Source organism: Macaca thibetana, chromosome 12, assembly GCF_024542745.1.
Source record: "Macaca thibetana thibetana isolate TM-01 chromosome 12, ASM2454274v1, whole genome shotgun sequence".
Classification (NCBI taxonomy): domain Eukaryota; kingdom Metazoa; phylum Chordata; class Mammalia; order Primates; family Cercopithecidae; genus Macaca; species Macaca thibetana.
The window spans coordinates 39,357,278-39,370,283 of NC_065589.1; the positions used below are offsets into that span (position 1 = coordinate 39,357,278).

The window sequence follows — 13,006 nt, forward strand, 5'->3', positions numbered from 1 at the left end:
CTGGTGACAGACTGAGACTCTGTCACACACACAAAAAAAAGATAAAGAAAGAATGACAAAAATCTGTGCCTACATTCAGAATGACAAGAATACTAATGTTCTGGTTGTAGAAAATACTATTGGTTCAAATATGTTAAATGCAAATTTTTTTTTTTTTTTTTTTTTTTTGAGGCGGAGTCTCGCTCTGCCGGTGCCCAGGCAGGAGTGCAGTGGCACGATCTCTGCTCACTGCAAGCTCTGCCTCCCAGGTTCACGCCATTCTCCTGCCTCAGCCTCCCGAGTAGCTGGGACTACAGGCGCCTGCCACCACGCCCGGCTAATTTTTTTGTATTTTTTAGTAGAGATGAGGTTTCACCGTGTTAGCCAGGATGGTCTCGATCTCCTGACCTCGTGATCCACCCACCTCAGCCTCCCAAAGTGCTGGGATTACAGGCTTGAGCCACCGCGCCCGGCCAAATGCAAATATTTTGTATAATATATATAAACTACATATGCATAAAAAGAGTATCTATATTAGAATCTTTTTTTTTTTTTTTTTTTTTTTTTTTGAGACAGGGTCTTGCTCTGTCAATCAGGCTGGAGTGCAGTGGCACTACCATGGCTCACTGTAGCCTTGACCTCCTGAGCTCAAGCCATCTTCCCGCCTCAGTCTCCTGAATAGTTGGGACTACAGGTGGTGCCACCAAGGCTGGCTAAGTTTTTAAATATTTTTATAGAGACAAAGTTTCATCACGTTGCCCAGGCTGGTCTCAAACTTCTAAAAGCTCAAGAAATCTGGCCTCCTCGGCATCCCAAAGTGCTGGACTTACGGGCATAGTCACTGTGCCTGGCCTACATTAGAATCTTAACAGTGGGGCTGAGCATGGTGCCCCACGCCTGTAATCCCAGCACTTTGGGAAGCCGAGGTGGGCAGACTACTTGAGGTTAGGAGTTCAAGGTCAGCCTGGCCAACATGGTGAAACCTCATCTGTACTAAAAACACAAAAATTAGCCAGGCGTGGTGGCACATGCTTGTAATCTCAGCTACTTGGGAGGCCGAGGCAGAAGGATCACTTGAACCTGGGAAGCAGAGGTTGCAGTGAGCCAGGATGGTGCCACTGCACTCCAGCATGGGAGACAGAGAGCGAGACTCAGTCTCAAAAAAACAAACAAACAAAAAAACCCAGAATCTTAACAGTGGTTAACTTCAAATAGTGAGACTATTAACTGAGTTTGACATTTTTGTGTTTTCCTAGATTTTTCTATAATAAACATTATTACTTCATAATAAAGCAGTAATGATTTTTATACAAACTATTTTAAGATAAAAGAAATTTTGACATAGGGGTTATAAATAAGATAGAATCTATTTATATAAAAAAATGGAACTATACTTTTGTGAGACAGATAAGTATCATGTAAGTTTTTTGATTTTTCCCAAACACATGCACACAATAAATATTGCCTTAAATTTTGTTAGCACAAGTTTGAAAGAGCTCTTTGGTTCATAAAAAAGATGTTTTTTGGACCAGGTGCAGTGGCTCATACCTGCTATCTCAACACTTTGGGAGGCCCAGGTGGGAGGATCACTTGAGCCTAGGAGTTTGAGACAAGCCTGGGTGACGCGGGGAGACACTGTCTCAAAAAAACAAAAACAAACAAACAGCTGGGCATGGTGGCTTGCACATGTAGTCCCAGCTACTCTAGAGGCTGAGGTGAGAAGATCGCTGGATCCCAGGAGGTGGAGGCTATAGTAAGCTGTGATCACGCTACTGCACTCCAGCCTGGGCAACAAAGCAAGACTCTGCCTCAAAAAAAAGAGAAAAAGAAAAAGAAAAAAGTTATGTGCTTATTTTTTTTTCTTTCTGGGGGACAGAGTTTCACTCTTGTTGCCCAGGCTGGAGTGCAATGGCACGATCTTGGCTCACTGCAACCTCCGCCTACTGGGTTCAAGCGATTCTCCTGCTTCAGCCTCCCAAGTAGCTGGGATTACAGGCATGCTCCACCATGCCCGGCTAATTTTGTATTTTTGGTAGAGATGGGTTTTCTCCATGTTGGTCAGGCTGGTCTTGAACTCCTGACCTCAGGTGATCCACCCACCTCGGCCTCCCAAAGTATTGGGATTATAGGCGTGAGCCACTGCAACTGGCTGTTTTTTTTTGTTTGTTTTTGTGTGTGTGTGTGTGTTTTTTGAGATGGAGTTTTGCTCTTGTTGCCCAGGCTGGAGTGCAACGGCATGATCTCAGCTCACTGCAACCTCCGCCTCCCGGGTTCAAGCGATTCTCCTGCCTCAGCCTCCTAAGTAGCTAGGATTACAGGCATGCTCCACCATGCCTGGCTAATTTTGTATTTTTGGTAGAGATGGGGTTTCTCCATGTTGGTCAGGCTAGTCTCGAACTCCCGACCTCTGGTGATCTGCCCGCCGTGGCCTCCCAAAGTGCTGGGATTACAGGAGTGAGCCACTGTGCCCGGCCATGCTTATGTTTTTTAACAATACACTTCTGAACTATCAAAAAGAATAAAAATCAGTGAAGTAGTTTTTAAAAATCCCAAAAGCTACAAAACTTAAATTACTTACTTCAATATCAATTAAAAACTCATTTGATAGTTCAATAACTTGGGTCCTGCTAGAATCATTCTATAAGCCATCAGTGACACTGAAGTGGCCAAAATTTGAGTCATTTGATAAGTACAAAGAACACATATTTTTGTCATGTGAATGACAGCAAATGAATAACTTAGTTAACATAAACAGTATTTTTATTTAAAAAATTATCTAGTGAATAATTTCTTTTTAATCCTTTGTTAGTCATGTAACTATGGATAAAACATACTAATTGAGCTGATTCCTTCATGCTCTTTTCCTTGATTCCAATCATTATTAGTTATTCTACACTTGCCTCATTTATTGACAATTATGCCTACTGGCTGACTCTGGTTCGACTGCCCTATTTTTGCTTTCATCATTGTTTATCATATCTCACTTGCTTTAAACTCCACCTCTTTCATCTCATCTGATCTGACACTCGGTTTACATATCAATTGGCTACTCTAATCTTCTACTGCCAGTTTCCAACCCACTCAAGGTACTTGGGTAACAAAGGAAGATGCTCTATACACACAAAACCACAGAAAATAAGTGGGAAGGGATAATAAATTTCACTTAAAGTTTTAGAATTTTTTTTTTTGAGATGGAGTTTCACTCTTGTTGCCCAGGCTGAAGTGCAATGGCGCGATCTTGGTTCACCGCAGCCTCCACCTCCCGAGTTCAAGCAATTCTCCTGCCTCAGCCTCCCAAGTAGCTGGGATTACAGGCATGCGCCATCACGCCTAATTTTGTAATTTTAGTAGAGACGGGGTTTCTCCATGTTGGCCAGGCTGGTCTTGAATGCCTGACCTCAGGTGATCTGCCCGTCTCGGCCTCCCAAAGTGCTGGGATTATAGGCATGAGCAACCGGCCAAAGTTTTAGAATTTAAGTTATTCCAAAAATTAATTTGTTTTTCAAGAATAAAGACTGCATCCAATTAAATTCTGTTAACTGGTAATGACTAGGTCTAAAATGTTAGGTATTTACCAATAAATTACATAAAATAACTCAATAACAAAGGGTTTTTTTTTTTTTTTTTTTAAAGAGATAGGGTCTCACTTTATCACTCAGGTTTGGCTGAGTGGAGTGTTGTGATCACAGCTCACTGAAGCCTCCAACTCCTGGGCTCAAGCAATGCACCCACCTCAGTCTACCAGAGTACATTCTTGAAAGTAAAATTACAAATGAAATTTAGCAGTGTTAAAAATAAGCCCACTTGCAGATAATTATCGTTTTTCTTCCTTTCTTTCCTCACTATCTGTACTTGGCATATTTCCTATGGTGGCTGTCATAAAAAAAAAAAAGAATCCTTCATAAATAGTGTAGCCAAAAAAGCTGGACTAATATACAATGCCATCAATAAAGTATTATATATAAAATTTATAAGTGCTAAAGTGTAATTTTGAAAAATACTTAAAATATATATATGTATTTTTTTGAGACAGAGTCTTGGCCCAGTCGCCCAGGCTGGAGTGCACTGGCATGATCTCAGCTCACTGTAATCTCTGCCTCCCACGTGCAAGCAATTCTCCTGCCTCAGCCTCTCAAGTAGCTGGTACTACAGGCGCACACCACCATGCCCAGCTAATTTTTTGTAGTTTTAGTAGAGATGGGGTTTCACCATGTTGACCAGGATGGTCTCAATCTCTTGACCTCGTGGTCCACCCACCTTGGCTTCCCAAAGTGTTAGGATAACAGGCATGAGCCACTGTGCCCGGCCTACTTAATATATTCTTGAAATAGCTCCCCCAACTTTTTTTTTTTTTTTTAGAATGAGTTTTACTCCTGACACCCAGGCTGGAGTGCAGTGGCACGATCTCGGCTCACTGCAACCTCCACCTCCTGGGTTCCAAGTGATTATCCTGCCTCAGCCTCCTGAATAGCTGGGATTACAAATGTGCACCACCACACCCGGCTAATTTTTTTTTTTTTTTTTTTTTTGGTAGAGATGGGGTTTCACCACGCTGGCCCAGCTAGTCTCGAACTCCTGACCTCAACTGATCCATCTGCCTCAGCCTCCCAAAGTGCTGGTATTACAGGCATGAGCCAACGAGCCCGGCCTTTTTTGTTAGACAGGGTTTTGCACCGTTGTCCAGGCTGGACAGTGGTGTGACCACAGATCACTGCAGCCTTAACCTCTCCTGGTCTCAAGTGATCCTCCCACCTCAGCCTCCAGAATAGCTGGGACTACAGGTGTGTGCCACCATGCCCAGTAATTTTTTTTTATATTTATAGAGACAGGGTCGCCCCACGTTGCCTAGGCTGGTCTCGAATTCCTGGGCTCAAGCAATCCGTCAGCTTTGGCCTTCCAAAGTTCTGGGATTATAGGCATGAGCCACTGTGCTCTGCCCGAATATTTGGTTACTTCCTAGTGAGACTAAACACTTTTCTAAAAGTTGGTTAGCCATGCTATCCTATAAAAGCTGTTTGTTCATGTCTTTTGTCCATTTATCTTTTTTTTTTTTTTTTTCTTGAGACAGAGTCTCGCTCTGTGGCCCAGGCTGGAGTGCAGGGGTGCGATCTCGGCTCACTGCAAGCTCCGCCTCCCAGGTTCAAGCGATTCTCCTGCCTCAGCCTTCTGAGTAATTGGGATTACAGGTGCACACCACCATGCCCAGCTAATTTTTGTGTGTGTGTGTTTTTAGTAGAGCTGGGGTTTCACCATGTTGGCCAGGCTGATCTCGAACTCTTGACCTCAAGTGATCCGCCTGCCTCAGCCTCCCAAAGTACTGGGATTATAGGTGTGAGCCACTGCGCCCGGCCAATTTTTTGTATTTTTGGTAGAGACAGGGTTTCATCATATTGGCCAGGCTGGTCTTGAATTCTGGACCTCAGGTGATCCACCCACCTTGGCCTCCCAGAGTGCTGGGATTACAGGTGTGAGCCACCACAGCCGGCCAATTTTTTGTATTTTTAGTAGAGATGGGTTTCATCATGTTGGCCAGGTTGATCTCGAACTCCTGACCTCAGGTGATCCACCCGCCTCAGCCTCCCAAAGTGCTGGGATTACAGGCATGGGCCACCACTCTTAGCCAATTTTTTGTATTTTTAGTAGAGACGGGGTTTCATCATGTTGGCCAGGCTGGTCTCAAACTCCGGACCTCAGGTGATCCACCTGCCTTGGCCTCCCAAAGTGCAGGGATTACAGGTGTGAGCCACTGCACCCAGCCTATGTTTCTATTTTATGCATATTCAACAAACGTGATTCCCCAACTTCTGCAAAATAATTTCTTTCTTCAAGAACACTGATTTTAGAGCCCACAGTAAGAATATAAAAATAATGGCAAAGAAAGTGAAAAAACAAAAATAAAAAGTAGAAATCTAAAGTTTCCCATTAAAATGATCAATATACTGTGCAGTAAGTCAAATGTGTATAATGAAGAAAATATGATATATAAAAATCCAAATTTACAAAATTAAGTACAAATAGGTGTTTATATTACAAAGTGTTACTGGTTTATAAAAGGATTCAACTCAGATTTTTTAAATGGTTGTTTTCCTCAATCAATTTAACAATGATTTTAAATGCATAAAATTTTAATATCTCTTTGAGACAGTGATCCAAGCTTCTTCCCTTGACGATGTTACCAGTTCATACTTTGTTTCAATAACTTGTCCCTCCACAGAAAGTAGGTGCAGTCTCTTCACCAATACACTAAGAAGTACTGTGGTCACCATATATGCAAACCTAGTCAGGAAGAAAGTCAACTAGTTACTAAAGATTAAAAAGTATACTTTAAACCTGCATGCTCTGCACATGAACCCCAGAACTTAAAGTACAATAATAATGATAAAATTACACTTTAATCATACAGATTGCCCATTCTCATCAACAGTGATCATCAAAATTCTAAGAAGAGAGTCTGGCATTCTATTATTCACCTCAACTCTGGACACTCCCGTGTGCCTGAGAATCCAAGTGAGGAAAAAGTTTTCATTATCAATTCATCATCAAACCGATCTGGATCAAACCTAAAAAGAAAATTTGAGGTTAATCACAATATAACTCCACTGGCATTTCACATGTTGACACTAAAAGAACACAAGTATGTAATAAAGTTAAAAATCGACTGAAAATAGAAAGTGCTCTTACATTATATTTAAATGTCACTTATTTTTATGTTCTCAAATTATTTAACATATATTTAGTCTATCACTGTTTCTTACTATATTTTCTTTTTTGAGACAGGGTCTCGCTCTGTCACCGAGGCTGGAGTGCAACGCTGCAATCAAGGCTCACTGCAGCCTCAACCTCTTGGACTTAAACTATTCTTCTACCTCAGCTTCCTGAGTAGCTGTGACTATAAGCACATGCCACCAGGCCCAGCTACTTTTAACAGTTTTTTGTACAGTCTCCCTATGTTGCCCAGGCTGGTCTTGAACTCCTAAGCTCAAGTGATCCTCCTGCTTCAATCTCTCAAAGTGCTGGGATTATAGGTGTGTGAGCCACTGCGACTGGCACTTTATTATTTCTCTCTTTTTTTTTCTTTTTTAGAGACGGAGTCTCGTTCTGTCACCAGGCTGGAGTGCAGTGGCACAATCTCGGCTCACTGTAACCACCACATCCCAGGTTCAAGCGATTCTCCTGTCTCAGACTTCCAAGTAGCTAGGACTACAGGCGCACACCATCACGCGCAGCTAATTTTTGTATTTTTAGTAGAGACAGGGTTTCACCATGTTGCCAGGATGGTCTCGATCTCTTGACCTCATGATCCACCTGCCTCGGCCTCCCAAAGTGCTGGGATTATGGGCACGAGTCATGGCGCCCAGCCTACTTAATTTCTAAATAATAGATGCAAAATATATTTCTCGAGAATACCAAGGTATAAGATAGTTACACGAGTTTATATTATTTTGTGAAATGTAAGGATAAATCATAGAAAATCATATAATGAATATTTAAATACATTTAAGACCTGTTACATGAGACCAACTTATCAATATGTAAGAAATTTTATATTGCCTCTTCAACTGAAATTTGTGTCTTAAAATTGGAGGCTCCAGCCTTAAAATTGTATTTATCAATTATATTACATCTAGATTAATAGGTGAGAAAGGCTGGACATAGTGGTTCACACCTATAATCCTAGTACTTTGGGACTCCAAGGTGGATCACTTGAGCCCAGGAGTTCAAGACAGGCCTGGGCAACATAGCGAGACCTCATTTCTATTAAAAATTTTTAAAATGCTGGGCACAGTGGCTCAAGGCTGTAATCCCAGCACTTTGGGAAGCCGAGGCAGGTGGATCACGAGGTCAAAAGACTGAGACCATCCTGGCAACACGGTGAAACCTCGTCTCTACTAAAAATACAAAAATTAGCTAGGTGTGGTGGCGCATGTCTGTAGTCTCAGCTACTTGGGAGGCTGAGGCGGGAGAATCACTTGAACCTGGGAGGCAGAGGTTGCAGTGCGCTGAGATCGCGCCACTGCATTCCAGCCTGGCAACAGATTGAGATTCCGACTAAAAAAAAAAAAAAAAAAAAAAAAGATGTACGACACTTCTTTTAAGCCACTGAATTCTAGGAGGTATCTGGATTAAAGCAAATGAAAAACATACTCTATATATGTGTGATTATTATCATTATTTTTTATTTTTTTGAGATGGAGGTTCATTCTTGCTGCCCAGGCTGGGGAGAAATGGCATGATCTCGGCTCACCGCAACCTCCACCTCTCCTGCCTCAGCCTCCCGAGTAGCTGGGATTACAGGCATGAGCCACCATGCCTGGCTAATTTTGTATTTTTAGTAGAGATGGGGTTTCTCCATGTTGGTCAGGCTGGTCTGGAACTCCAGACCTCAGGTGATCTGCCCGCCTCAGCCTCCCAAAGTGCTGGGATTACAGGCTACTGCGCCCAGCCCATTATTTTTCATAGATGGCGTTTTGCTTATTGCAAGACCAGTCTGGCAACAGAGCGAGACTCTGTCTCAAAAAAAAAAAAAAAAAAAAAAAAAAAAAAAAAAAAAATTCGCCAGGCGGGATAGTATATACCTATAGTTCCAGTTACTCTGGAGGGTGAGGTAGGAGCATTGCTTGAGCCCAGGAGGTTGAGGCTGCAGTGAGCCCGTGTTTACACCACTGCACTCCATCCTGGGCGACAGAGCAAGATCCTGCCTCAGAAGAAAAAATAAAGTAAGGGAAATGAAGGGCCTAAGAAACATTTTTTGTTGTATAGAATTTTACTCTGTAAAGTCGTTGAAGAAACGCATATATTAAAAACAAAACAACCCACGTACCACAGAACAAAAAAATTCCTCGCAAAAACAAGTATTCTTAAATGACTTAAATTCTGAATTTTTAAAAAAGGGAAATTCTTGGGAGCTAAGGTATGAGGACGCAAAGGCATAAGAATGATATAATGGACTTTAGGGACTTGGGGGAAAGGGTGGAGTTATGAGGGATAAAAGACTACACATTGGGTACAGTGTATACTGCTTGGGTGACGGGTGCACCAAAATCTCAGAAATCACCACCAAATAACTTATTCATGTAACCAAATACCACCTGTTCCCCAAAAGCCTATTGAAATAAAAAATAAATTTAAAAAAAAGCAAAAAGAGAAGCAATAAAAATAAAGAATAGAAAAACGCACTGGAACACAAAAAAGGCCGGGCACGGTGGCTCACGCCTGTAATCCTAGCACTTTGGGAGGCTGAAGTGGGCAGATCACGAGGTCAGGAAATCGAGGCCATCCTGGCTAACATGATGAAACCCCGTCTCTACTAAAACTACAAAAATATTAGCCGGGCATGGTGGCGGGCGCCTGTAGTCCTAAGTACTTGGGAGGCTGAGGCAGGAGAATTATTTGAACCTGGGAAGCGGAGCTTGCAGTGACACTAGATTGCACCACCGCAATCCAGCCTGGGTGACAGAGTGAGATTCCATCTCAAAAAAAAAAAAAGAAATTTTGCTCTTTTTTTTTTTTTGAGATGGAGTCTTGCATCTTGCTCTTGTTGCCCAGGCTGGAATGCAATGGCACAATCTTGGCTCACTGCGACCTCTGCCTTCCAGGTTCAAGTGATTCTCCTGCCTCAGCCTCCTGAGTAGCTGGCATTACATTACAGGCATGTGCCACCACACCTGGCTAATTTTTGTATTTTTAGTAGAGACGGGGTTTCGCCATGTTAGCCAGGCTGGTCTTGAACTCACGACCTCGTGATCTGCCTGCCTCGGCCTCCCAAAGTGCTGGGATTACAGGCGTGAGCCACGGTGCCTGGCCTGCTTTCATTTTCTTAAAACAGATGCTAATTACTTTTCACTTACTATAAAAGTGGTAATAAAAGAGACAAAGAGTAGCAAATAGCAGATTCACATAAGAGAATAAGCAGTGAACAGAAGATAATGGTGATGCAGTTCAGGCTTGGTGGTTCATGCCTGTAATCCCACCACTTTGGGAGGCAGAGGAGGGAGGATGGCTTGAGCTCAGGAATTCAAGACCAGCCCGGGTAACATGGTGAAACCCATCTCTACAAAAAGTATGAAAATTAACCAGGTGTGGTGGCGCACGCCTGTGGTCCTAGCTACTTAGGTGGCTGACGCAGAAGGATGGCTTGAGTCAGAGAGGTCAAAGCTGCAGTGAGAAGTGATTGCACTACTACATTCCAGCCTGGGTGACAGAGTGAGACCCTGTCTCAAAAGAAAGAGAAGAAAAGGGGATTCACTGTTTTTCTTTTGTTGTATCATTGCTACATACTGAATTTTCTCCTCAAAACTTAGGAAAGGAATGCAAAACGTGCAAACCCAAAAACTGACAGTCACAAAGACAATGACAAATATTTCATACTTGTGTGGAGATGGCCAAGTATTAGGATCCTGAAGTACCACACCAAGGGCATAAATGACGAGGGTCTGTGAAAAAAAAAAAATCCAATTAGTCAAGGACTAACAGAGGTAAAATGACTCCTAGAAAGTCAACTTATTCCAAACTTCTTTTAATATAGATAGTGAATACGAAATAATAATTTAAAATAATGGAAGAAATCGGCCGGGTGCGGTGGCTCACACCTGTAATCCCAGCACTTTGTGAGGCTGAGGTGGGCGGATCACGAGGTCAGGAGATCGAGACCATCCTGGCTCACACGGTGAAACCCCATCTCTGCTAAAAATACAAAAAAGTAGCCAGGCGTGGTGGTGGGCACCTGCAGTCCCAGCTACTACTCGGGAGGCTGAGGCAGGGGAATGGTGTGAACCTGGGAGGCAGAGCTTGCAGTGAGCCCAGATTGTACCACTGCACTCCAGCCTGGGAGACAGAGTGAGACTCCATCTCAAAAAATAAATAAATAAATAAAATTAAAAAAAATAATAATGGAAGAAACCACAAGTGATTATTTTGGTAATCTTACAATGAGGAAGGCCTCCCTAAGCATGTCACAAAATCTAGAAACCATAAAGGAATAACTATATGAAAATTTAAAATCTACATCCAGTTAAAAAACAATAAAAAAAGAATGTAAGCAACAGTAAGTTATTTGCTATATAACTGACAGTTTGTATAGTATACAAAAATATATATAAGCTCACTAGAAAAATCAATGAAAGTTATAAAGACCAGAATTCACAAAAGAAAAATACAAACTGTTAATATATGTATGAAAATTTGTTCGATTTCTCCAATGATCAGAGAAAAGCAAGATTCATAAAATATACATAAGACTCAAATTCAGAGGTGGTGAGGATTTGGAAAGAAAAAACATTCTCATACATTGTTGCTAAAAGTATAAAATGGCTTTCAGAGAACATTTTAAAATTAACATACACATGGCCCAGTGTAGCGGCTAATGCCTATAATCTCACCACTTTGGGAGGCTGAGGCAGGAGGATCACTTGAGCCTAGGAGTTCGATATCAGCCTGGGCAACATAGTGAGACTCCGTCTTTATAAAAAACAAAAAAAAATTTAGTCCAGCTACTTGGGAAGCTGAGGTGGGAGGATCACTTAAGCCTCGAAGGTCGAGGCTGCAATAGCACCACTGTACTCCAGCCTAGGTAAAAGAGCAAGACCCTGTCTAAAAATAATAATAACTGAACATACACATGGACTTTCACACAAAAACTCCATGTCTAAGACACTCAACACCTGTACCAGTATATAATAAAAAAAAATGTCAATCATAATTTCCATTAGCGGGGGCTGCTTAAATAAATCATGCTGGACGGGCATGGTGGCTCATGCCTGCTATCCCAGCACGTTGAGAGGTGGAGGCGGGTGGATCACTTGAGGCCAGGAGTTTGAGACCAGCCTGGCCAACATGGTGAAACCCCATCTCTACTAAAAATACAAAAATTAGCCAGGGCTTGTAGTGCAAGCCTGTAATCCCAGCTACGCAGGAGGCTGAGGCAGGAGAATCACTTGAACTCGGGAGGCGGAGGTTGCAGTGAGCCAAGATTGCACCACTGCACTCCAGGCTGGGTGACACAGTGATATTCTGTCTCAAAAAATCAAATTAAAACATAAATTATGGTACAGTCACACTATGGAATATTATGCAGCCATTAATAATGAGTCGAATCTGTATCAAGTGCTAGGTGTACTAATAGCCATAATACACTCAATTAAGAAGAAAATTAAAGAATATTATAGGAAGAGTAACTTTTCACATATAAATTCTGTTTAATACATATGTATATGTGTGTTTCTATAAACATATACACAGAAATAGGTCTATAGAAATACATACTAAACTGCTAACAGTAGTACCTTTCGGGAAGAAAGACTTTTATGTTGTTTGAACTTTAAAACAAGCACATATTATTTTGTAACTAAAATAATTGTGTCTTTTATTTAATAATGGGTAGCATTTATTTGCCACTTTAAACAAATTTAAAATACACACCACGCGGGGTGCAGTGGCTCATGCATATAATCCCAGCACTGTGGGAGGCCAAGGTTGGCAGATCACCTGAGGTCAGGAGTTCAAGACCAGCTTGGCCAACATGCCAAACCCCATCTCTACTAAAAATACAAAAATTAGCTGGGCATGGTGCGGGCACCTGTAATCCCCACTACTAGGGAGGCTGAGACAGGAGAATCCCTTGAACCTGGGAGGTGGAGGTTGCAGTGAGCCAAGATTGCACCATTGCACTCCAGCCTGGGTGACAAGAGCGAAACTCCATCTAAAATATATATATATACACACACACACCAAAAGAGTTGAGAATAGTTGAATGAATTAAACATATTAAATATTTTCTACCTCTCTAGGAATAATAAATTGGTCAATTTTTCCTTCAATATCTTGAAGCTGGGCAGAAACTGGAGTCAGTTTGGCAGTTCGAACAGTTTCACAAAGCACATGCTGACAATATCTGTTTTAAAAAAAATTTTTTTGAAGATGTTTATTTTAGGAGGCAGTTAGAAATGTACATACATTTAAAAAACGTTCTTCAACAACTGCTCAAACATTCCTAACTTGAAATAGTCCCATCATAATTCTTATCTGCTTA

At 41.8% G+C, this 13,006-nt stretch overlaps 1 protein-coding gene across 7 annotated transcripts in view; it reads right to left on the reverse strand.

The window, feature by feature from the left end:
- Window positions 1–4,997: 4,997 nt before the first annotated feature.
- Window positions 4,998–13,006, reverse strand: part of LOC126932187 (cytochrome P450 20A1) — a 58,898-nt gene continuing 50,889 nt past the window's right edge. For all 7 annotated transcript variants that reach the window (XM_050750884.1, XM_050750882.1, XM_050750881.1 and 4 more), the window contains 4 exons: window positions 12,757–12,868; window positions 10,348–10,412; window positions 6,450–6,539; window positions 4,998–6,255 (listed from right to left, as the gene is read on the reverse strand). In XM_050750884.1, coding sequence (XP_050606841.1) covers window positions 6,105–6,255; window positions 6,450–6,539; window positions 10,348–10,412; window positions 12,757–12,868 — 418 coding nt within the window. In that variant the 3' untranslated portion in view covers window positions 4,998–6,104. The remainder of the gene's footprint in view (window positions 6,256–6,449; window positions 6,540–10,347; window positions 10,413–12,756; window positions 12,869–13,006) is intronic.